The following is a 24,734-nucleotide window of genomic DNA, read 5'->3' on the forward strand; positions in this document are numbered from 1 at the left end:
ACAAGTTAACACCACTAGATGGCTCCTACTTCACATTCTAGGAAATGCATTCAAACACCTTTTAAATACCAATATTTATCCTATCATTACTGATTCTTGAGAAGAGAAAATAATTATTGAATGGGATGACACTGAAAGATTCCTTCAGTTTTATTCCATATTTAAAAGGTCATGTTATTTGAAAAACAATTAGGTATAAAATGAGTTTTAAGTTTAAAATAACAAAAGACAATTAGAGCTGCCAAAAAGTATAATGAGCTGCTTTAGTGTAAGACAATAAATATCTTTCATTCTCATTCCATTCAATAATACTGTACAGTATTAGATACTGACCCTCTAAGTTGAAAGATGACAGAAGAGTATTTTTTTTATTATGGTGAGAATGGAAAACTTATTCAACATAGTAAAGACAATGTACCAGAAAAATGAATCAGACATTATTGAAAGTTCACACTTGCCCCATACCAAAATTATTACACATCTTAAATAAGGTAAATAGGAAATAACTCTTAATCCTGTTTTACAGATTAGCAAATTTAGACACGAAGAGGTCAAAAATACATTCTTAAATACCTAGGAACAAAACTAAGGTCTCCAAATCCAGTCCCTATACAACAGAATACACTTTCTTAAAAAAAAAAAAACATTTAATACTCAGTTTAAAAATTCAAAGAAATATAATTCCAACAAAGGTGGCAAAAACTACAATAGAGAGAAAAATACAGTCATTCTGTGGAGTAAAGTTACTGAGTGTTGGCCACAGGATTTAGTGTTAGGTTAATACTATTATAGGTTGCCAACCCCATTCTTCACAGTGATATCTCTCTTCCTTCCCTCTAGCTGAAGACAATCGATATTTACTACTTCATCTACTTCCCTGTTAGTTTCCACTTTGTGGCAGCCACAAACATTTTTGGAGAACATACTGGGCAGGGTATGTAATACTGAGTATATTCAGGTCGAAACTGAAAAAAACTGAGAGAACTGTGGCTTTTTAAGTACTGACTGAACTTATCTAAGGTTCAGGGTATTAACAAAAATTCATCTATCTCAACACCAAACTTGCTCCATTAGTAGTATCCATGATACTACTACTAATAAAAATGTATTTATAACATACACTATTTAACTGAATCTACAGATTTTTCAAAATCAGTCCATGTAGATATTCAAAGTACCAAAAAACACAACCTATCAAATGGAGAATATCTGTGCTACTCTATATACTCCAAATTAAAAGACAAATGGCAAGATATTGAACCAAGTCTGATGCTGAGTGAAGTGAGCAGAACCAGGAAAACATTGTAAGCAGTAACAGCCATGTTGTGCGATGACTAATATTGGTGGACTTAACTCTTCTTAGCAATACAAGGATCTAAGACATCTCCAAAGACCTCATGATGGAAAATGCTATCCACATCCAAAGAAAGAACTATGGAGTTTGAATGCAGATCAAAGCATACTATTTGCTCTTTTTTTTCTTCTGTTGAGTTTTGTTTCCTCTTTCTGGTGGTTCCTCCTATTGGTTCTAATTCTTACTGACAACATCACTAATGTGAAAATATGTTTAATAGGAATGTATATGTATAGCTTATATCAGATTGCGCACCGTCTTGGGGAGGGAGGAGGAGAAAAATTTTAAACTCAAAATGTTATGGAAGTGATTGTTGATAATTCAAAATAAATTAATTTTTAAATTTTTTGAAAAAAAGATACTGAACCAGGAACGAATGTTTTCCTTGGCCTCACAACTACTATTCTACATCTTTGCACATGCAGGTTCTTAACCTAGCATGCATGAATTTTTTTTCTTATTATTTTGATAAACAGAATTCAACATAATTGGTTTCCCTTATAATCACATGTATTTTATTTTATCTATTTAAAACATCATTCTAAGAAGAGGTTTCATCTGACTATCAAAGAAGTACACAACACAAAAAAGGTTAGTAACCTCTGCTCTATATAATTAAGCAACTTCTCCTTTGAGGTTTACGCCATCTGTCTATAACAACTTATTCAGATTCTTGTTATGATCCCCTACCAGCTTCTGGGTCATCGTCCTTCCTTTCCCCAAAATAAGAGTACTTAGCTTAACAGTCCTCCTCTCTACTTTTATACTTACCATCATCCTTGATGACTTCCACATTCACAACACTACTCTTTCAGATACCCTGATCTCCTACTTCATCAACCTTAATTTCCACACTTCCATCTCCACATCAGCCACTCCACAGAGACGGTTGCATCTCCTTGACAGTTACGTCTGAATTTCCCTTACATGATCATAAACTCTTTTCCTTTTATTTCTTACTCCTCCTAAATTTATTCTTTGACTCTTGACCACGGTCTTCAGCTCCCTAATCCTCCTTATTCATAACCCTTTACTGAACAAAGACTCGCTTTTAAAGTCTTAAATCTCCAGTTAAAGAATTCAACCTGTCCTGCTGGTCATGGTCTGCTAACCCTCAACTTTGGGTAAGTTTGAATCTCTATTGCCTTCTCTATTTCAATTCTCAAGGTGCAATAGTGACACAAAACTATTTCAACTTGGTATAATACAAATTTACATTATCTAAAATCACCTAGACACTCACTGCTAACCAGAAATCCATATATTAGTCTTAGACTGAAAAACATGCCCCTAGCAGCAGCTGTTCCAAAGTGCTTCTCTCAAGCCTCCAATGCCCCACCAAATGCCCCACCCTCTTTTCCATGGTAGTTGATTTCTCCTAGACTAAGAATCTCAGTCAACCATTGTGAACACCTTTATCTTTCCTTCTTCCATACCTCTAAACTCATCTTACATCTTCATCTACACTTTCTCCCTCTCCAAGTCCCCTCTCTAAGGAATAGAAGGTTTTCTTCTAGCCATAGCTTACTCTTCTCTCTTAGAACCCTAGATCCCATTCCCTCTCATTTTGCTTTGGGAACTGGACCCAGATTCTCTTCACCTGTTTTTTAAATCTCTTGCTATCTTCATATGAACATGCTCAAATCTTTTTTTTTTGGTGGTGAGGCAATTGGGGTTAAATCACTTGCCCAGAATCACAGAGCTTGTGAGTGTTATGTGTCTGAGGCTGGATTTGAACTCAGGTCCTCCTGACTTCAGGGCCAGTGTTCTATTCACTGTGCCACCTAGCTGCCCCAAACATGCTCAAATCTTATCCATCCTGAAAAAGCCCTTTACTTGATTAGGCTATTCCCTGAAATTACTGTTTATATATCCCCAGCTTTCACTGCTAACCTAGAGTGGTCTATATTCACTGCCTCCATTTGCTCAGCAAACAATCACTTCTTAACCTCTGGCATTATGGTTTCTTGCCCTTCTACTTAACTAAAACTACACTATGAAAAGTTAAAATTGATCTCTTGACTGATAAATTCAATGGCCCTTATTCAGTCCTCTATGTCTTAGAGACGTCTTTCCTTGATACTGATGACTGCTTCTCTCCCTGGTTACTCTTTTCTCTTTTTGACTTCCCTAATGTAGTATATTTAGGCTCTACCTAAAGCCTCCACTCTCCACATCCCTCTTTTTTGGCGATCTCATCATCTTCTAATGGGTTAAATTATTATCCCTACTCCAATAATTTTAAAAAATCTACACATCCAGCCCTAATATCTCTTCTGAACTCCAGTATTGCATTACCAATGGTTTTCATCTTCACTGGATATCCTTTCAGTCTTTCAAAGTGAACATGTCCAAAACAGATCATCATCCTTCTCTATAAACCTTCCCCTATTTCCACTGAAAATAATCACCATACTTCCAGTTGTTTTTTTTCACAACCTCAGACTCATCTTTAACTTTTCCATGAACAGGAGAGATACAGGACAACACCCAGAAGGGATGGTCCAGTCAGGTAAGTGTTTTTTAAGGATAGCAGAAACAGGGGAATTTTTGTAGGCAGTAGAGAAGCAACCAGTAGTTAAGAGAAATAAAGATTATTGAGAAAGTGGGAATGATAGAGAAGGCACTCTGCTGGAGAAGATAGGATAGAATGGGATCATGGGTGCACGTGGAGGCAAGAGCCGCCATCTCTTCAGGGGAGATGGGTAAAGAAAGAGATAGCAGTAGAAGATATTCGAGTGACATGGCATGAGGAGTTAAATGGCTTCTTTTTTTTGGTGAAGTATGAGGCAAGGTCCTTAGCAAAGAATGAGGAGGAGTATGTGCCATGGGAGGTGTGACGAGGGATAAAAAGGTTTGGAATACTTGTTGTGGTAAGTAGGACAGGGATTTGATTAAAAGGATTGCACTGGTTCAGCGACAGTGTAGTTGAGATTATGCAACATAAATTTGTAGTGGACCTAGACAGCATGGCTTAGCGATTTTTTCTCTAGTTCCATTCAGCAGCTCTATGTCCCAACCCAAACAGAGGATCCTCTGAATATAGAAATCCTCTAAACTGGACATTCCATTCTTGACCTTTGAGGAAATACTAACCCCCATCAGTCTGGATGGGGGCTTACTTCAACCTCTCTGAATTTTTATCTTCCTTCAAGGTTCGGCTCAAGTGTCAATTCCTCTAAGGTTCCTTATTTTCCTAATTGTTAGTACTCTTTCTTTGCTAAAATGACCTCATATTTACTCATTAGTGTATGTGTTGTATTCCCTCAGTAAAATGTAAGCTCCTTTAAGCAGAGACTATTTTATTTTTATCTTTCCATATATACCATCCAGCACAGTTCTTTACACATCTAATGGCCATAGCACTGTGAAAAATAAGCAGGCATGCGATTACACTGATAGTGGAGCTGAGAATTGGTCCAAACTTTTTGGTAAACAATATGTAATTATACAACAAGGTCAAAAAAGGAGCAGGAAGTGTGACCAATCCAGATATAACTATATTAAAGAAAATGGGTATCACTTTGGGGTAAGTTAATAATCAATAAATAACAGAAATTACAAACACATACAATCAATTATAATCTCTAATTTCTTGTTCAATTCCGCTTGCAGGCTGATTTTATTGTTTTCTTTTCATATTAATATTACCTTGGAAATGAAAGTCAAATTAAAATATTACTTTTAAGATGTTATAAATAAATTTGCATTGAAATGAAATGAACTATTGTCCCTCGATGTTTTAGAGGTAACCTCTTAGAGCAAAAGAAAAACATCATTTTCACTTTTTTCTAAGGCTATGTAATTTAAAAACTTACGAGATTCCACTGTCATTTGAAGTAAGCTATCCATGACATTGGAGAGCAATCCTTTATTGGTTATTTTTAGATGACTTAGTATAACTGGCACAGCTTGATACTCCAAAAACAAGGCTTTTCCTTCATCTATCTTCAAGTCCAAGCAAAGAGAATCAAACGTCTGAGCCAGGTAATCAACTAAAACACATTGAAATATGAAATCAACAATTTTCATAATCACTACCATAATCATTAATCAGACAGAAGAAAACTAGAACTGTCACTAACATCTTCAAAAGAAACAAAAATGAAAGACTTGAAAAAACACTTGCTACAACATTAAATTTAGTTCTTCCCCCCTCCTCCCCAATTTGTTGGAATTCAAAATGAGAAAGAGGAAATAAATTAGAATCGCTCATTTCCTTCAAGGCTCAGCATAAGTGCCATATCTTTTACCGGGCCTTTTTTGATTGCCCCAGCTTTTAGTGTTTTCCTTTTCCCACAAAAAATTTACTTTGTATATGTTTTGTATTAACATAATCTGTGTACACAGTCTTCACTGCCCCAACCTGGAAGTAAAATGTAAGCTCCTAGAGGTGTTTTATTCTTCTTTGTATCACCAGTACCTAGCAGTGCCTGACACAGTAGGCTCTTAAATATGAACTGAATGGATAAATGCAAGATGAATTAGGCTAATATTATATCTATAACTTTAAAGCTTTTCAATTTAGAATACAAATTTATGGCTTTTACTTACAACTACTACTATAAAATATCACATTTTAACACTGGTCAACTGAAAGAGACAGAAAACAAAACCATTTCTCTTTTAAATAAAAATTACCCACCCAAAGAAGTTAAAAGAACTAGCCAATGAGTACTCATCTAACTGCTGCCTGAAGCCCTCCAATGAAGAGAGAACCTACTATCTTCCAAGGTAGTCCATTACAGTTTTGGTTGGTTCTAATTACTAGGAACTTTTTTTCCATTCATCAAGCCCAAATCTTCCCATTTCCACCTTTCAACCACTGTTCCTAGTACTGCCCTCTGGGGCCAGAACAAGTCTGAATCCCTCTTTCATGTGATATCCTTCAGATACTTCAGATAGCTAGCTAAGCACATCCTTTCCAAATCTCCTTCATAGGCTAAACATCAACAATTACCATCAATACTGCATTTTTCATTATGTCTTAAAGATACTAAATACTTCAAAAATAAACTTATTATTTATGTAAATACAAGGGTGGCAGCTAGATAGAGAAGTAGAGTGCCAGGCCTGGAGTTGGGAAGACTCATCTTCCAGAGTTCAAATTTGACCTCAAAAACTTCCTGCAGGCCTGCATAACCTGTGGCCCTGGGGCTGCTTGCAACATGCCAAAGGATTTATTTCCTCTACATACAAAGGATAATTCCCTCTACATTTTTCGTGGGCCACCCGAAATTCTTTGGCCTGCTGAAAGCAGCCCAGGGGCCACAGGCCTGACTTACTGGCCAGTTTGGCTAGACTATCAAAGGATGTAAAGTTATAATATTTAAAAAGACTAGAAAGGATAAGCTGGAGCCAGGTTTGTAAAGGGTTTTAAATGCTAAGTACAGAAGCATTTTGAAGCTGTCATATTTGTTGCCGTTGTTCAGTTTCAGTCGTGTCCAACTCTTTGTGACCCCATTTGGAGTTTTCTTGGCAGAGATACTGGAGTGGTTTGCCATTTTCCTCTCCAGCTCATTTTACAGCTGAGGAAACTGATGCAAACAGGGTTAAGTGACTTGCCCAGGATCTCAGCTAGTATCTAAGGTCTGATGGGAACTCAGTCACTTAACCCCATTTGCACAGCTGGCTGGCCTTCTTGCTATTCTTCACACACACACATAGAAAACTCTCTTGTCTCCAGATCTAGGTTCTGCAACATACCTTACCTCTTAGAATCCCTAGTTTCCTTCACATTCAACTCAAGCTCCACCCTCTCCATAAAGACTTTCCTAATACTTCCATATCTTAGTGCAGGCTTGCACAACTTGCGACCCCTGAGCTGCTTGCAGCCCGCCAAAGGATTTCAAGTGGCTCAAGAAAAATGTAGAGGAAAATATCCTTTGTATGTAGAGGAAATCCTTTGGTGTGCTGTAAGGACTGCAGGTTGTGCAGGCCTCCCCTAGTGTCTCCCCCCAAATATTCCCTTATACTTATTTTGCATATGCACACATTGTCTACCCTGATGGAATTTAAGAGCTGTAAAGGCAAGGAGTATTTAATTAGTTTCTGTATCCCTCAGCATTGAGATAAATACTTCTTGACTGTGTTTTTAATGTTCCAAAAAGTAACTCTACATATTGGCCTTAAATTGGGATTTCTTAAATCTAAAAAATTTCAAACTCTAGTTCCTTTACTGCCTAGATATCCTAAGAAATTTCACATGCCAATTAAAAGGTCAAGTTTAATGACATCTAATCCTTATCATATGGATACCTCATATGCCAACTGACTTCAGAAAGGAAAACCAAAATCAGACTAAGGATATAAAGATACAAGCACATAATTCCAGGAAAATACTCTCTCTAATATGCTTACATCTATTTTTTCTCATAAACTGTGAAACATAACTCTGCCATTAAAAGTGGCAACAAGATTTTAAACAAGACTAATGCTACAAGGACAATTTTTTTAAGAAACCAGATCAGCAATTTCATCAGTGTATGGAACTCCTAGGAAAAAACTTTCTCTTTCAATACGACTAGTACCTTCTCTGAAACGTTTTACAGTTGTCTCTCTGGTGATAGACTTAATAAACTATCTACTGTGTCATTCAAATCACAAAAGAATAAATTACTTAAGCTGCTGTTATTAGTTTAACAATTCAACGTTAATTAAATTCCAACATCATTCACACTACTGCCACCTCATTCAGGCCCTCTTCACCCCTCACCGTGACTACTATAAAAGCCTACTATTTGTTCCTCCTGCCTCAGGCTTTTCTGCCTACTCCAGTCCACACTCCACAAAGCAACCAAAGTGATTTACCTAAAGCACAAGGCTGATCATGTCACTGGCTTACTCAACAAACTTCCATGGCCCCTTACTACCTCAAAGATCCAATATAAATTCTTCACTTAGGCATTTTAATCTCTGCACAACCATTCCTACCTTTTCTGTCTTCTTACACATTATTCCTTCTCCATACTCTCTGCACTTCAGCCATCTTGGTGATCCCCACACACTTTCCAATCCATCTCCCATCTTCATGTCTTTGCATTGGCTATCCTTTGTTCCTTACCTCAACCTCTTAAAATCCATTGTCTCTTTCAAAACTCAACTCGAATGTCACTTTCTATGTGAAACCTCACCTGATTCCCCTAGATATTAGGTACTCATCATTTTGTATGCATCAGGTATAAATATATATACAATAATATATGTAGATGTTGTGTCCTCTTGCAGTGGAATTCGAGTTCCTTGAGGATAGGAACTGTTTTACTTTTGTCTTTGCATCCCCAGAGCTTAGCACAGTGCCTGGCATATAGTACGAGTTGCTTAATAATTACTTGCTGATTAAGCAAAACTATTTTTTAAAGAAAAGCTTATGAATATTGCAAAGCACAAACTTCCTAAAACTCTCCTCCTATAGCAATGGCTAGTAAACAGTTACTGTCCAAATAATGGTAACAGTTATTTTTTGCAAGTGAAATTTCTCTACTACACGATATAGAGTTCACCATATTGCAATTTACTCTCAAATTATTTTTGTCATAGTGGTTGCATTTTAGAACACTTGAACAGAAATCTGACATTTAAGAATTAGAATTGTAAACTGTGAAGCACTGATATGAAAATAATATCCACATGAAAAAATCTTCAGAAATAAAGATTTTAATCTAGCAGTTACTAATTTAATTAACAAATTATTTCCTATAGAATCAGGGTCAAGGAACTGAGAACTATCTCCCTACAGTACTGGAGCAAGTCTTAATCATTTACAATATAGTAAAATCAAACAGTTTTGTTAAGTAAGAGAATCCTCAATATCTTTCATTTTAACTTAACAAAAAGATAAAATAATCTGAAGTAGACTTAAATCATGAACTAATTTCTCTAAGTAGGAGCAAAAGTTTAATCACAGCGCCACCTACTGTATTTAAATTGACAAAGAATGAAAATTTCTCATTATCATCCAATCTTCTGATAGGATTTAAAATAAGTTGTATACTTCAGGGTATGATCAATTTTCCAGTAGGGTATATAGTATCCTTTTTTAATAACTGCTTTGTGATCTTAATTTTTCTAACATTGAAGCTTTTAAAAAGCTGCACCAAAAATTTCTTATTCAAAAGAACTGGAAAGGACCTGAGAGAGGAAATAATGAAATTGAAACTCACAGAAGTTACATGACTTGTCTAAGGTCACAGGCAATGGCAGCACTGGAATTAGAACCCAGTATCTTAATCCAGGGCTCTTCTGGCTAAGAGTATAAGCCCCCTATCTCTTGTCAGCCCCTATAAATCTTTACTTCAGATACTCTGGGGAGGAGAAAGCTAGTAATAGTAATTGATATGCGGACATACCTTCAAACCCTGGCATTTGCTATGCAATTCTATACAATAAATAGTGATAAATGTTTGTTGTAGAGTGGCCTCGAAATGAAAAATGCCTCCAAAAGCTCATTTTTCATCTGCCTCTACTTTTCTCCAATAAACGCAAGAATGTAGTAATAGTTAGACAGAATGAGTAATGGATTAAGACTAGAGGAGTATAAAACTATACTCATGCTTACGAAGCTTTACTATTCCTTTCTCCTATTAGATAGCAATGTGAGGTTCATGGGCAGAGAACAGAAAGAATACATCCAAGAGTAGAAAGATTAGGGTCCCACACAAGAATAACACCACTTACAATAATGTCAAGGCTCAGATACCAGTGTATCAATTTTTTTCTCCTCTACCTACCACTAATGCCCACCAAAGTTTAAAGTGTTAAAGGCAAATAAAAACAGGCAAACAATTTAAATCAAGATAATTTCTAACATAGTAAGAAAGTATACAATGTGCCTGAGAAAACTTAAGATTTGGCAGTGACCATATAACTAACCAGGGTCCTGGTTACTACCCTCAGATTTTCTAAAAGATTTCCTGTTCTTCATCTACTAGGTGAACAAAGAAATTCACTCAGAAATAAATTCTCTCTTTGAACTAACCATGAGAATCTCCAATAGCCTGAGCACTAAGCTCTACTTTAATTCACACTATAAATAAGCATCCTCTTATGATAAATACTCGACATACCAAAAGATGTCATAATAACATCAGAAAAGTAACTGAAAAAAATTTTAATATAATAAAAATTTTAATATAAATAATTATAATTAATTTTAATATAATAACCCAAATCAGAACCTTATATTTCATAACTGTAAAACCCATGCAGACAGTAGAAGTTGTTGAATAATAGCTTTCCCCTACATCCCAGGCGTTTACCAAAAGTCAAGCTACAAACAGATTTTAAGAGCTTACCTTGAGTTACTGTTTTGAGTACAATTAAAGTTGACAGAAATCTTAAAGATAAATTTGGGCTCTTAAAGAAAACTGCTGTCTTTGGCTTAGTTACCACAAAATGTTCTGGAGAAGAATCATGAGTCCTTATGGTTACTCCTTTGAAGAGTTCTTCACCTAGTCGCCTCATTGTTGCTGTCATAGTTGAATGCTGTTAAAAAGATGTACTATTTTCAGTGTGGCTACAGATGTACGTAAATCAAAGCCAAAATATAAATTCTAAATAGTTCACGTCTTAAGTTCTACATTAAAAAACAAAACCTGTCCTAAAATAATATTTAGATGACCTAAGATGAAATAATGGAGAAAAATGGAGGAAAAAAAATCTTATTAAAATATAAAATACTTAAGTATTTTTTATACTTGGGTATATTTAAGAAACTCAACTTAAAGTTTTAACAGAAATTAACTGCCTACTAGGATCAAGACAAAAGCATCACTTAAATTATTTATGTCCAGAAATGAATGTATATCAAAAATGAGGGGTATGAGATCGCCAGCGCAAGTGAAGTACCAACATCCATGAGACAAACAGCTATCTAATGGGCCCTTCCCATAAAATCCTCCTCCAATGCATCATCATAACAAGAAAGTAATCCTGGGTTGCAAAAGCCATACTAATGTATTGCAAGTTCTCACAGGTTCTACCAAGGTGGAAAGGCTTCAAGTGTCGTCACAGCAACAAACTCCACCTGTTACCTAAGATCAACCCATGAGAGGTATGGAAATACACTTCATCAGCAAACTGGCTAAATAATCAATTCTTTAGTCACAGTGCCCCATGAAACAAAGAAAAATGTAAAAAGTGCTGTGCAGTCCTGTTGCACATTTGAAGCAACAGTGACAGACTGGCAGAAAAGGAAATAGAAGGTACTCTTAATGTGAGATCTTTGTCCAATAACCAATGAATTTATACCTTCCTGAAGGAATGAATCACATCCACACTGACATTCTAACTACAAATAAAACCAAAAGACATAAAGAGGCTGCAATTAAATGGAAGGTTCACAGGTTCTCCTCTGAAAGGCAAATAAAGGAGGAGCTGGTATGGTTACTTTTCTCATAAGGCCAAAGGCAACATAAATATAACATGGGACATTTGTTCATCTGACACTGCAGTATTCATGATAAGCAACAACAGAATGCTCTGAAGATAACTCAAATTATGTGCACCCTCCCAAAAAAATACCTAGGGTAGCCAGAAAGTTAGACCAGGAATAACAGGCAATCGTATGGAGACCTAAACATCCCAGGGCCAGAGGTTTCAAGGTCCCTAGTCCTCTGAAACCAGAGAGGGCTCTGAAAATTCAGCATTCTGATCCTCAAAGAAAAAGGTCTAATCCCAATCAAAAAAAAAAAAAGAGGTCAACACAAAAACCCAAGTGGCCCTGGTCAAGACCAAGGCAGACCACTTCACTCAACTAGACTAGCAGAAGAACCACAAGAAAGCAATGGCACCAAAATCCCAAAGAAGAAAGAGTATCCAGGAAAGTCTGGTCAATCAAGTCCAAGAAGGGTTAGGACTGAGAAAGAAGCCAAGAGATTTGTAAATAAAAAGACATCGGTAACTCTAAAGAAAGCAGCTTGAGTTGCACGATGAAGTGAGAGGCAAAATGTTGATAAGTGAGAGGAGAGTAAGTGTAGGTAATGAGTGTAGACACTAGGACGTAAACATCCTAGGAGTTGGGATGAGAAAGGAAGGAAAAATTTAAAACAGTAGCTTGAAGTCATGCTTTTTTTGTTTGTTTTTTAAAGGACAGACTTGGACACGTTTATAATCAGTAGAGAAAAAAACAGCAGACAGAGAGACACTGAAGATTAGAGGGGTGGGAAGATTGTTTCATCCCTTGTATGCCCAGTACATGGTACCTGGCACACAGTACACCTTTGATAAATACTCATTAATCTGATAAATACTCATTAATTGATTGAATGAGTTGAGGAAACCACCCAGAAGAAACAAGAAGGAGCATCAGAAAGGCACCTGTACAGAAGCTGTTCTTTGTGAGAAAGGTCATCTCTTTATTAGAGATTGGAGTAAATAAGGAAGGAATGGGGAAATGACATCAAGGAGCTGTGAGATATAGAGAAGTGAAGAAGACAGAAGTCATGGCAAAAAGGCCTCTACTTCTCATACAGTCAAGTATGAGGCAAAGTCTTCAGCTTCAAGAGGATGAAATCCTAGGAGGCATACAGAAGATCTAAGGAGAAAAAACAAGATTTGGAACAGCCACTATAAAGAGTAGAATGTGTGTGTGACAGAGAAAGAGAGAGAGAGAAATCTATCACACACACATACACACACGCACACAATTAGGGAGTAGAAGGATTGCCCTGTGGCAGTGCAGGTCCAATGATGATAAGACAAGAAGACAACAAGTCAGCAATTTTTGTGCTTTCCTCAAGTGAGTAAAATCAAAGGAAGTACATAGTAGCAATAATCCAGACTTAGCATTTGGCAAGGCAAGAAGAGCAATAAGACAGGAGAACAAAGAATTCAAGGGCAAAGGACAAGGTAAGGTTGAAATGGTTAATTATAAGATCAAGACTGGAAAGGGAAGAAACGGAAGCCACGGCAGGAATAACAGCCTTGCCAAAGCACAAAATGGTGGAGGGTCAGAGGTCACAGTGAGAATGAAAAATAGGTCTAGGAGGAGCAGGGCATAGCAAATGATGAAGTTTAACTAGATTTAATTAGCTTGAAATTATAAGAAATGTCAGAGTTCTCAAACACGGAAGGAAAACACTTGTGGCCACGTGGAGGCAAGTTCAAGAGTATGACTATGCCAGTGCAGAGCTAAGTGGGAGTACAAGAGTAGGTCATGGGAGTTGAGCAGATTGAGAAGACAGGAAGATGGGATGTTTGAGGGAACTAATTAACATATACATTGAAGTCTCCTAGTATAAGGGCAAAAACTGGAGTAGATAAGAAGGCTGGAAGCTAGGTACCGAACTCTGAGAAACCAGGGAGAATGACCTGGGGGCTGGAAAATAGCTATCATTAGGATCTGGATTAGGTGACAAATTTGAATAGAGTGAATCTCAAAGGAAGGAAAGATGCTAAATGACAGTGACATAGTGAGAGTACAGCAATGGAAGTGTGGAATAAGAAATATGCCAGTTCCCCTTCTAGGACTTGTGTCTTAGGGGTGGGAAGTAAGGGATAGGACAAAAGATACAACAGATACTGGATAGGACCACTAAGAATGCAGTGTCATCTTGGGGGAACCATGTTTCTGGAAGTGCTAGAATATGGAAAGATCATGAGAGGAAGAGATCTAAAATGAAAGGAAGTTTGTTAATTATAGAATAGGAGATCCAAAGGACACAGTACAAAGAGCAGGCAAGACTAGAACTCATTGGTAGGGTTAGGGTTGAAGGACAGGAATGAGGCAATGGGGGGGAGGGGGGCATTCTCATCTACAGTAATAACAGCTAAGTTAATGTTTCTACTATCTAAAAGCTGTGTGCTTCTTATCACCCAATGCCCCTTTTCTCAATGCTCTGCATCCATCATTGCAAGAGCAGACAGGAGCCTAAGAGGACTAAGTGGCACTTGTACTTCTCTTAGTTTCATGGGCTGCTGTGAGCAAATCATTACCTTGTTATTAGCCTTTTGGTGAAGAGACTATCTGTACTTAGCTAGGCTGGTCATCTGGGACTATATTCAAGAAATAATAATAAATGAATGTTAGTTAAAAACAGAATACTATTAATTACCTGTGTTCCATAATCTAGCTGTCTTATAGACCAATAAATAAATTTTATTACAGGCAAATGCAGTTTGAGGTTAACAAATGGCATCCACTGTAGCTGCTCTGCAATCACAGGTAAAAGCTGGAGGAAAAAAAGTTTTTAAAAAAATGAAGGCATTATATTTGAATATGTCCAAAAATGTCTTCTGCACAAAACACTGTTTGTCAAAAAATGCTTTTAGCAATTACAACATTATTAGAATAACTCTAAGACTTCCCTCAAAATGACAAGGAAGGAGACAATGCTCTCAGACATATAAGTTCTAATATTTTTGTTTAAAACAAAACTGACTTACATGCATCAGTCCTGACATGTTTGTAAAAAAAAGTTAGTCTTTTACAGTTACAATTCACGTCTAATCAAAAAACCTTTATACCAATTACATCTGGCTAATTTCTATAACAGCAAAGACATAACAGATCATTAACTCGAATTTTAGTTGTATATTATCAAGACTATTCACGTTTGTTTTTAAGTATGACAATTTGCCCTTTTCAACAAAATACTACCTATAAGTAAATGAGTTAGAGGAAACCAAGATCAACTAATGTTACTGTCCTAATGCCTCCAATACAAGGATACAATAAGGATACAAAGATACAATAAATTCCTCCTTCACAACAGAAGTCATTAATATGCTAAGTATTCTTCCCTACTGATATTATTATGCTGATGTATAATTGTTAGCCTTAACTCTGATCAATTATTTCACCTTTCTGGAAAAGATTTATATAAGAGTCTATTTATTTATAAATAAAAGGAACTATTTTTATTACTTAAAGACAATAAATAACCTGAACTTGGGGGGAAAAAAAGATGCAGGCTACTAATCTGGAGTCTGACATAAGTGACATGTACCTGAAACAAATAACAATAAAAGAAAATAACTTAAAAGTCCTCCTGTTTCAAGAACTATGTTTAGAATTAAAAAAACAATGAAAATTATTTTCAATATTTTTTACATGTTGAATTACAATGTTGTTTTTAGAAAACGCAATATAGTTTCTTATTATATTTAAAAATACCTTCACACATTTCTCTTGAATATAGTTTTTATGGGTAGAAAAATGACATGACTCCTTTTGATCATCTCCTTCACCATCTTCTGGTTTCAGTTTGCTAAGATGATAGTCTGAGATCCATTCCATCAAAACAATTAAAATCTCATAGACACGTCCATTAACCTGTAAGTCAGAAATCAAGTCATAAATTCTTTGATTTCAACTTATTCTCATTACAGGGACTCAAATAAGTCAAAAATTTATCAGATGATTGTGGAAAAACCAACATAATATTTTACTACACAATTTGTCTTTATTGAATGATAAGGTCATATACTTGCTCCAAAATAACCAAAAAAATCCTTATGAACATTGATGTCTGTTAACGCACAATGCAATAAATAAGCCTTCCAAAAAATAAGCATGTATTTGCCTTAGGACTCACTGAAAGCTCCTTATATAAGTTTGGTACAATGGAATTTCCCTTTTACAACTGGATATGAACAACCACAATAAAGGATTAACAAACTGAAAGATATTAATAGCCAGGAAATTCCTATTTTAGTAATCTCTGCTGCAATTTCTTTCCTCAAAGAACAACAGAGAGAAATATGAGAAATATGACATATTCACAGCATGGAGGTGTCCTCTGTTTTTGAAAGGCCATTCTTGTAGAGGCCCAGCAGATCCTATGCCAGACTGGGAAAGACCTGTGTGTCTGACAATCAACCTAGCTAAACCGGGAGAAGCTCAACACCAGAGAGCTGGTAAATATATTTCTTTTTACTTTTTTTTTTATCTAATGCACAGAGGAGCTTCCATTTGCATCAAATTCCTGAAGTTTTGAAATGTGTATATACATATTCATAGCATAAAAAAATACAAACTTAGAAAACCACAGCTTTAGATCCCACCTATGACGGTGGCTGGTGGCCTTACTTGCTATGTGCCCCAGGCAACTCCCTAGAATCTAAGTTATAGACAGGTTATTGATCTCTTCAGTTGGAGTAAGGGGTTCTCACACTGAGGCTCCCTGTACTAAAAAAAAACCTTCACGTATTCAAATATTACCATATACTCTGAAAACTAGCCAATGTGAAAAAAAAAAGGATAAAGATGTAGTAACTCAAAAACAATTCGCATAACTGCACAGACTTCTTTGGCCTGTTCTTTATCAGAGGGTCACTGTATTTAGTGACAGAAAGGACCTTAAAGACAGTATAACAGTGGAAATAATGATGCTGGACTGGGACTCAGAGATCTGGGTTCAAATCCCAGGCTCAAACACTTCCTAGATGTGTGACCATGGCAATCTGATCACCTCATCTGTAAAATAAGAATAATGCCTATAGAACTTATCTCCAGTCATTGTGAGAATCATATGAAATAACATACTTAAATCACAAACCCTAATGTATTATATAAAATTGGCTATTATTATTTTAAAGAGGAAACTAAGGTCTAGAGAGTAAAATAATTTACCAAACACCCACCACTAACTGATATTTTATGACAGACTCACTGGTCAAAAGATTCTTCAAGTGTCAACAGACAATAAATCTCAATATAATGAGAACTAGGAGAAAAAAATCTAAAAAACAACACAACAGCAAAATTTATTATATTAAGTAGTAGAGAACTTTTTATTCTAAGTTTCTGCTTTCCTATCTTCTTCAAAGGCTTCATATATTTATTTAAGCAACAGACTGTAATATTCTAATTTTTTATTTTGAGTTACTTTTGACAAATGTCAAAATGATCATCAAATATGTCCATTTTATCCTTCCTTTCTATTTATGTTACTGTTCATATTGTACCTTATTAATTCTTGAAGCTGATGCTTTTTCTTGCTTTGTAGTTTTCATTTCATGAAGTGATGGAGAAATAGCTTTACACTTCTGTACTGCCACAAAATCACACTTCCTCTGCAAAGGTACATTGCCCATGAAATAAATGACATTTATCTTTAAAATGATCAAAAACAAAAAGACTTTAAAAAAAACTAATGTGAAAGAGTGAAAACTCACCTGTAAATTTTCTAAACGACCTTGAACTCTTTTAGCCTGAACTTCCATTTTCTTGTTTTGTTCACTTACATCATATAACTAAAAGAGAAAAGTAAAATATTTACAGAAATAAAATTTAATGTAATTCTCAATCATATTTCAGTCAATTAATAAACATTTATTAAGTCCATACTGTGCCAGATTTCGTATTAAATGCTACGAACACAAAGAAAGGTCCAAAACAGTCCTTGTTCTCAAGGAGCTCACAATCCAACACAGGATTTGTATAAACAACCTATACACAGGATAAACTAGAAAAAAAAATCAACAGAAGAAAGTGACTACAATTAAGAAGGACAAGAAAGACTTCCTGCAGAAGGTGGGATTTTATCTAGAACTTGAAGGAAGTCAGGGTCGAGATGAGGAGGGAAAGAATTCCATGAAAGAAGGACAGTCAGTGAAAATGCTCCAAGTCGGTAGTTGGACTTTTGTTCAAGAAACAACATGGAAGCCAGTGTTGATGGATCAAAAAAGGGGTGGGGAAGTGTAAGGAATAAGAAGACTAGAGATGGGGGTTGGGGGTTGGGGAAGGAAACAGGTCATGAAGGGCTTTACACAACAGAGTGTTTTTAATCTAATACTGGAGGTGACAAACCACTGGAGTTATTAAGTAAGGGGGTGACTTTGACAGCTAAACAGAGGATGAATTAGAGTGGGGAGAATTTTGTGGCAGGTAGACCTACCAGCAGGTTATTTCTGTAGTCCAGGAATGGGGTGATAAGGGTCTAATCAGAGTTGTAGTAGTGTCAGAGGAGAGAAGAGGACATATGTGAGAGATGGTACAAAAGTGAAACTGAAAGGCCTTCACAAAAGATCAGTTAAGAGGGGTGAGAGTGAAGAGTCTAGGACAACATTCTAGGCTATGAGGCTGGGGGACTGAGAGGATGGTGATGCCCTCAACAGTAATAGGAATACAATTATTATTTTGCTATGTATACATCTCAACCAAAATCATCTTTCCAATATTTCATTATAAATGTGATTGGCTTTTTTAAAGGCTATACTAGTAAGAGAACAAGTTCTAGTCTATACTCTGAAGCTAATATTTTCAGTATTATATATTTTTATGTATCAGTATACACAAAGCTTTGTATATAGCCTACAGATCTGTCATCTGATTACCAGGCTAGCAAAAAATAGAAAAGCTCATCACTAAGGATGACCGACAAAGGATTTTAATGTGTTGGTAGAAGGAGTACCCCACTAAAGTCAATGATCTTTCAAAACATCAACAGCAAAGTACCAGGGTTTATGTGTGCATTTTCACAATAACAACTCAAATCTGAAATAGTGCTTTAAAAGTTTACAAAATAAGTAACAACTAAACCCACAATTCAGTAAAGAAATGTCAAGAGTCATAGAAAGGACAATGTTATATTCTGGAAACTTACACTTCTCAATGAATCATAAACAAAATGTATACATACTAGCATAAAAAATGCATTTGCCTACCATTTTTTCCTGTCAGCGGCAGTGATAAATGATCATTTGTGTCTATAAGTGACAAAAGAAATATACATGTATATATATGTATGTACATACAATATGTATGTGCTTCTTTCAGCAATTTGAGAGCTCAAACCTAGCAATATTCATCTAGGCTAACATAAGGTCACTGCAAAAAAAACACCGTCACTTAATAGTGTGCAGAAGAATATATCAACCCCAATTTTTTTCAGTCCAGAACACAAGAGTCTACATTTGACCAACTACCACCAATGAGGCAGGTAAGCCACTCAAGCTTAAGCCGGGAGGTGCCCTGAGGAGAAATGAAGTAGCATATGCCAGGTGGGTCAAACCACTATCACCACTTTGACACTACCTCCCTTCTGATGCCATTGGAAACAGGCCAAGATTCAGAGCGTGAGAGCACCAGAAAATGCAGTGCCTCCAAGATCAACAGTCTAACTTGCAGTCCACCTTCCACAGCTTACTTAATGGGCAGGCAAGCCCAAGAGTCCCAGGAAGAGCAGCACCCCCAGACAGCCAGCGCACCTCCTGGCCTGCCCTCTGTAGCCAACATCCAGAGGAGCAAACCTTAAGAAGAAGGGTACCACAATCCTCAACACCATGTGTGTTGCCATATGCACAGAGGAAAGACAAGTGAGCCTGGCTTAAGCAGTGAGGGGTTCAGAGGGAGAAACAAGAGGCAAAATGCTCCAGGCAGTTAAAACCAACGCCACTTTGACCACCACCTCCCCTTCCACCTTAGTGGGGACAGCCCCGGACACCCAGAGTCCAAGAGCCCCGGGAATTGCAATATCCTCCAAACTATCAGTCTAGTTTCCTGCCAATGTGTCAGAGCCATCAACAAGGGGAGCAACAGTTACAGAGAAGGAACACGCCGTTCTAACTAGCACCAACACTACCCACTGACTGACTACCATCCAGGGGCAGGCAAACCCAAGAGCCCTCTCAGACCACAAATCACTGCCCTGGAGAGTAATGTCTGTGGAGCTACAGCATGTCAACTTCCCCTGCAGGTACCACCGTCCACCACTCTTCTCAGAAACAACAAGTACTGAAGAACTGAAAAAGAAACTTCTCACCACAAAAGTCCTGTCAAATAACTGAACATCAGAAATATGTTTTTTTCCAGTGGAAAAGACATTTTAAAAGATGCATTATCATGTGCTTTGCCACTGTACCTTTAGATCAGGAACTGTCTTGCTTTTTCTATTTGTATCCCAATGCTTAGCACATTATCCATACATCTCTCCTCCTCAAACATGACAGACAGATAAAGGCAGATAGAGAAAGACAAACAGAGGGAGAGAATCTTCTTTTTGCTGCCATGGCTTTTCCATCACCAAGAGCCTGAGATTCAAAATTTTCAGAAGAAAGTAAAAAAAGAACAAACAATACTGAGAAACAAAGGCTACAAAACAGTGGCCTACGATATTCAACATGGCCGGAAACCAGTGTTTTAAGATATCAATTTGTTCCCAAAGCCAGAATATTTCTTTCATTGGCTAAAGACTAGTTTGTTTGTTTAAAAAAAACACCTCTAGTGATCGCTTTGTAATCTACAGAAATTTCATATTTTCAACATCTAAGCTAGTTACTAAAGTGACTGAGGAAAAAGATGATCACAAGGATTGTCATGCTTAAAATAACAGTCTTTGATAAAATTACTATTGTTATCAAACTTTCTCTAAATGTAATATGTCTTAAGATTTAAATTTTACACACAAATAAGAATGAAAATAGCTCTTGCCTGTTTTTTCAGATTATCATTTAATTCTTTCAATGTGTCAAAAGATGACTTTAGCCTCTTGTTTTCTTTAGTCCTTTCTTTAAGAGCTTCTGTTAAGTGCTTAATTTCTTCAATGTGATGCTTAGGGGAAAAAAATAACTTCTAAAAATTAGGTAAGGATACAGTATCAGTAATATGTTCAGAAAGTTACCAACCAACATCAATTAATTAAAAGCTATTGATATTTTAAATAGTGATCATTTTAAATCATGCAGATTTAACAATATCAAAAAACTTTATGGCACACCTGTTGACTTAATCATCAAGAGAACCGTGGCCACTTGATCTAAGTTCAGATCACTAAGAATGAAACTCAGAAATACCAATGAAATACCAATGGATATGTAAAGTTGGAAAATTTATGTAAAATGAAAATAAATTAATCAACATTTGATCTCTTCCCAGAAAATACTAAGTCCTGGACAGAGAGAGCAAAAGACCCAAAGAAAAATTCGTCAGTTTCCCAAATGTTCAATTCCAAATTAAGATTATATGTATAATTCAACAACTACCTAAAGAGTAGGAATGATAAGCCAATCAACCAGATGTTTTATCTACATGATAACAACCAACCAGTATGAATGGTTTATTTTGTCAATGAATAAGAGATAGACAATTTAGAGGCATGATATAGACACAGTGTAGGTGTATTTCTACTACTGCAGTGATATACTGGGAAGGATCTAGAGTATCCTACAAATGTGATATAAAGCTTTCTTTAGAAAGTAGTCCAAAACGGGTAAGATAAAGCAGAAACTAATACTAGAAAATAGATGTTTAAAAGTTGCATCAGCCCAAATATTTGGTGTTATTAAGCAGCTGAGCTTCTCAATAGTATCATTTCTAAAACTGAATCATCACAAAGTATGACAAGAATAACTAAATAGGTATAAAAAATGATGAAGTGATGTAGTAGACGAAGCAATCCAATCCACCTTTTCCCTATTTTATAAATTAAAATAAAAAAAACAAGCTTTAGAGACAAATTGCTAAAACTTATAGTTGTCCTCTTCTTTATTCAATTAATTCAGATTGTATTTAAACGAGCAGGTTGCTTTAAGGTTTCACAGTACTAAGAACCAAAATCAAGATTGTTCTCAAGTTAATTATATAAATATTATGAAAATTAAGGGTAATAGCTGCAGGCATTTTAAGCACAGAAGGGACAGAGGCATGGAAGAAATAGCCTCACTAGAAGAGGCAAAGAAATCAGGAAAACCAATGACCCTTATTAGAGACTCACAGATCTGGAACTAAAATTTTAGATGTCACCCAATTCAATCCCTTTATTTTACAAATGAAGAAACTGAGGCACAGAAAGGTTAAGTGAGTTGCCCAAGGTCACATAAGCAGTAAGTGACAGAACTGGGATTTGAATCCAGATCTTCTGACTCCAAATCCTCTGTCCTTTCAACTATACCACACTGCCTCTTCACTCAGCCTGGACATTCTACTGGAATATTGATTCCATGATCTTAAGGAAAGATAATTTTATTTCATTAAATTATAGTCAAGTCAAAAAATTAACAAGCATTTATTCAGTCTAACACATAGCAGACACTGCTAAGCACTAGTACAGCACTCACTGGTACAAACTTTTTCAAATCCAAGAGACACTAAAAATCCATCACATAAAACATATAAGTAAGAAACCAGAATACAGAAAAGCATACAGTCTAGGATTTGGTAGTATTTCTTGGCAGGGCAAATCCCTTCATTAGGGAGCATGCCAAGCTAGGAATAAGTATCATAAGAAATTAACTTCATTCCATTTTTCGCATCTTAACAGCTTTAAAAACTATCAGTAGTAAGCTTCATTCTGTCTCAAGCTCTTAGTTTTACTTTTGGTTGAAAAACCATAAAAGCAGAAAAATATGACTGCTCAAAAGTTTCATTCAACATACACATGCATATTTACACTGTTTCAAGTTACTAAGTCCTACTTTCCATAAATCCAAATGAAAGTAAATGTTCATTGCTTTATAGGGCTGTCTTCATCTCAAATATACCCGTAATGAAATAAAGCAGTAAAACTCAGTTTTTTAATTAACCATGTCAAGAAGAAAATTGTTTACAGTAAACTGAAATCTTTCTATATAAAGTTACCTCTTTCATAATTTGAAATTTTGTATGAATTTCTTCTTCAACACTTTTAATTTTAGTCAAAGCAACTTCATGTTGGATTAGCAGCTCTTCTTTTTGACTTAAAAAATATTCTCGCTTATGAAGCTGTGCAGCAAACTCCTGCTGTCCTGCAGTTTCTTGCTGTATCAAAATATTCAAGTTTTTTTAAAGTCTTTTTTTTAAAAACAAACCCAAAATACACATACATTTGGTGTAAAACACTGCTTTTTTTTGATGCAAGTTTACTTCAATGAAATAAACATTCTTTAGAAAATACTTGGGAGTCTCACTAAAATATGGATTATACAATAGTTAGAAATAGCATGATGAAGAAATTTTAACAGAAATTTTGCAAAAGAATACTATGAATGTGCTAAATCACAGAAGCATGCTAAATGAAATGCCACTTCTCACAGAGACTAAACTGTTCTATTATGAACAAGAAAGTTATAACAGTATTTTAAGAACAAACAATGATATTCCTGCTGTTTTTGCCCAAAAATCTCTTTATGAAAGATTTCAGGAATGTTTGTGGCCAACACTTAAAATCAGCTGCTGACTGAAAGAGATGTTACAAATTTAATTTCTTCAAAAAGTGAAACTTCATGAATTACAAACATAATATAACCAAAGACCTTGAATTGCAGGGACTCACACAAAAACAAGGATACCCTTTCTATGAAAGTTCTGATCATTTTACAACCAATAAAGGGGAATTTTCCCCCCAAAAGGGGCCTAGAATTTAAGCTTATGTCACAATCTTTATCATTATGAGAACAATACTTCCCACTTTTACTTTAAATGACAGGTTTGGAGTAAGGTAATTTTCTTAAGTGCTTCTGAAGAAGTTTTGTGAAGAAAAAAATCTGAAGTGTGTTTACTAGAGATATGGGAAACACTCCATGGAGTAATTTTCATCAGAGAGACTATCTCAAGTTAGGAAAAGGACAAGGGAGAAGAACTAAGAACCACAGTCCAAATTTCTGATTTTACAGATGAAAAAAATCAAGGCTCAGAAGGGAAACTGACTTCCTTGCAAGTTCTAAATTTATGATTTTATGATCTTGCAGGGGCAGCATGGCAAAACATCAGGAAAACCTGAGTTCAAGTCCAGGTGACTGATATTGTGTGCTGCCTGTGTGACCCCAGGTAAGCCCAACAACTGCACAGAGAAGCCGGAGCCTACAAATCGCAGAACATTTGCTGTCCAGCACTAGTACAGGGAACTTCCTCACCATGAGTTTGCATCTATCAAATCACAAGTTTAACACCTCCCTCCAAAAAAAGATCTCAGAGAAGTGAAGCCAGTCATAAGACAAACATATATATCTGCTTAGTGTAATTACCTTTAGACAATGTCCCCAATATACTATTTTTACCCATCCATCCATTTCTTCCCCTTGAAAAAAGCTCTCACAGATGAACATTAATTCTTCTCTCATCATTATCTGTACTGCTTTTAATAATTAACATACTTTACATTTAAATTTTATTGGATGCTAACTACTAAGAACATAAAATCAAAAATTTCAAAATCTTCAATTCATCGTGTCTCACCTGCAGTTTCTGATGTATCAGAGATAGTTCATTATATATCTGATTGATATGAGGTGGAAGCAAACTTTGCCCGAGTTTATTACACATCTTGCTAGATGATACTGATTTGTCAGTATGCTTCAATGGAGAGCAATATCCATCATAGAAATACTCACTACTAGACAATGAATTACACAGCAAGGTCATATCTAAAAATAAGTGAAAATTTTAAAAGTCAAATTTATTCATTAATACTTAAATTATTAAGTGAAACTAAGTACAGGTCTAAGGTTCTTTAATTGTGAAGCA

The 24,734-nt window shown here is 35.9% G+C and overlaps 1 protein-coding gene across 5 annotated transcripts in view; it reads right to left on the bottom strand.

The window, feature by feature from the left end:
• CCDC138 (coiled-coil domain containing 138) overlaps window positions 1-24,734 on the bottom strand; it is a 67,351-nt gene that overhangs the window by 21,513 nt on the left and 21,104 nt on the right. For 2 of the 5 annotated variants that reach the window (XM_020965191.2, XM_078147355.1), the window contains 9 exons: window positions 24,447-24,634; window positions 22,872-23,030; window positions 20,727-20,846; window positions 17,471-17,548; window positions 17,261-17,368; window positions 15,468-15,626; window positions 14,407-14,523; window positions 10,648-10,837; window positions 5,173-5,349 (listed from right to left, as the gene is read on the bottom strand). In XM_020965191.2, coding sequence (XP_020820850.1) covers window positions 5,173-5,349; window positions 10,648-10,837; window positions 14,407-14,523; window positions 15,468-15,626; window positions 17,261-17,368; window positions 17,471-17,548; window positions 20,727-20,846; window positions 22,872-23,030; window positions 24,447-24,634 — 1,296 coding nt within the window. The remainder of the gene's footprint in view (window positions 1-5,172; window positions 5,350-10,647; window positions 10,838-14,406; window positions 14,524-15,467; window positions 15,627-17,260; window positions 17,369-17,470; window positions 17,549-20,726; window positions 20,847-22,871; window positions 23,031-24,446; window positions 24,635-24,734) is intronic. The other 3 variants (XM_020965197.2, XM_020965198.2, XM_020965193.2) reach the window with 2 other exon arrangements.

Source organism: Phascolarctos cinereus, unplaced genomic scaffold (genome assembly GCF_003287225.1).
Source record: "Phascolarctos cinereus isolate Bilbo 61053 unplaced genomic scaffold, phaCin_HiC Scaffold_7;HRSCAF=346, whole genome shotgun sequence".
NCBI classification, from domain to species: domain Eukaryota; kingdom Metazoa; phylum Chordata; class Mammalia; order Diprotodontia; family Phascolarctidae; genus Phascolarctos; species Phascolarctos cinereus.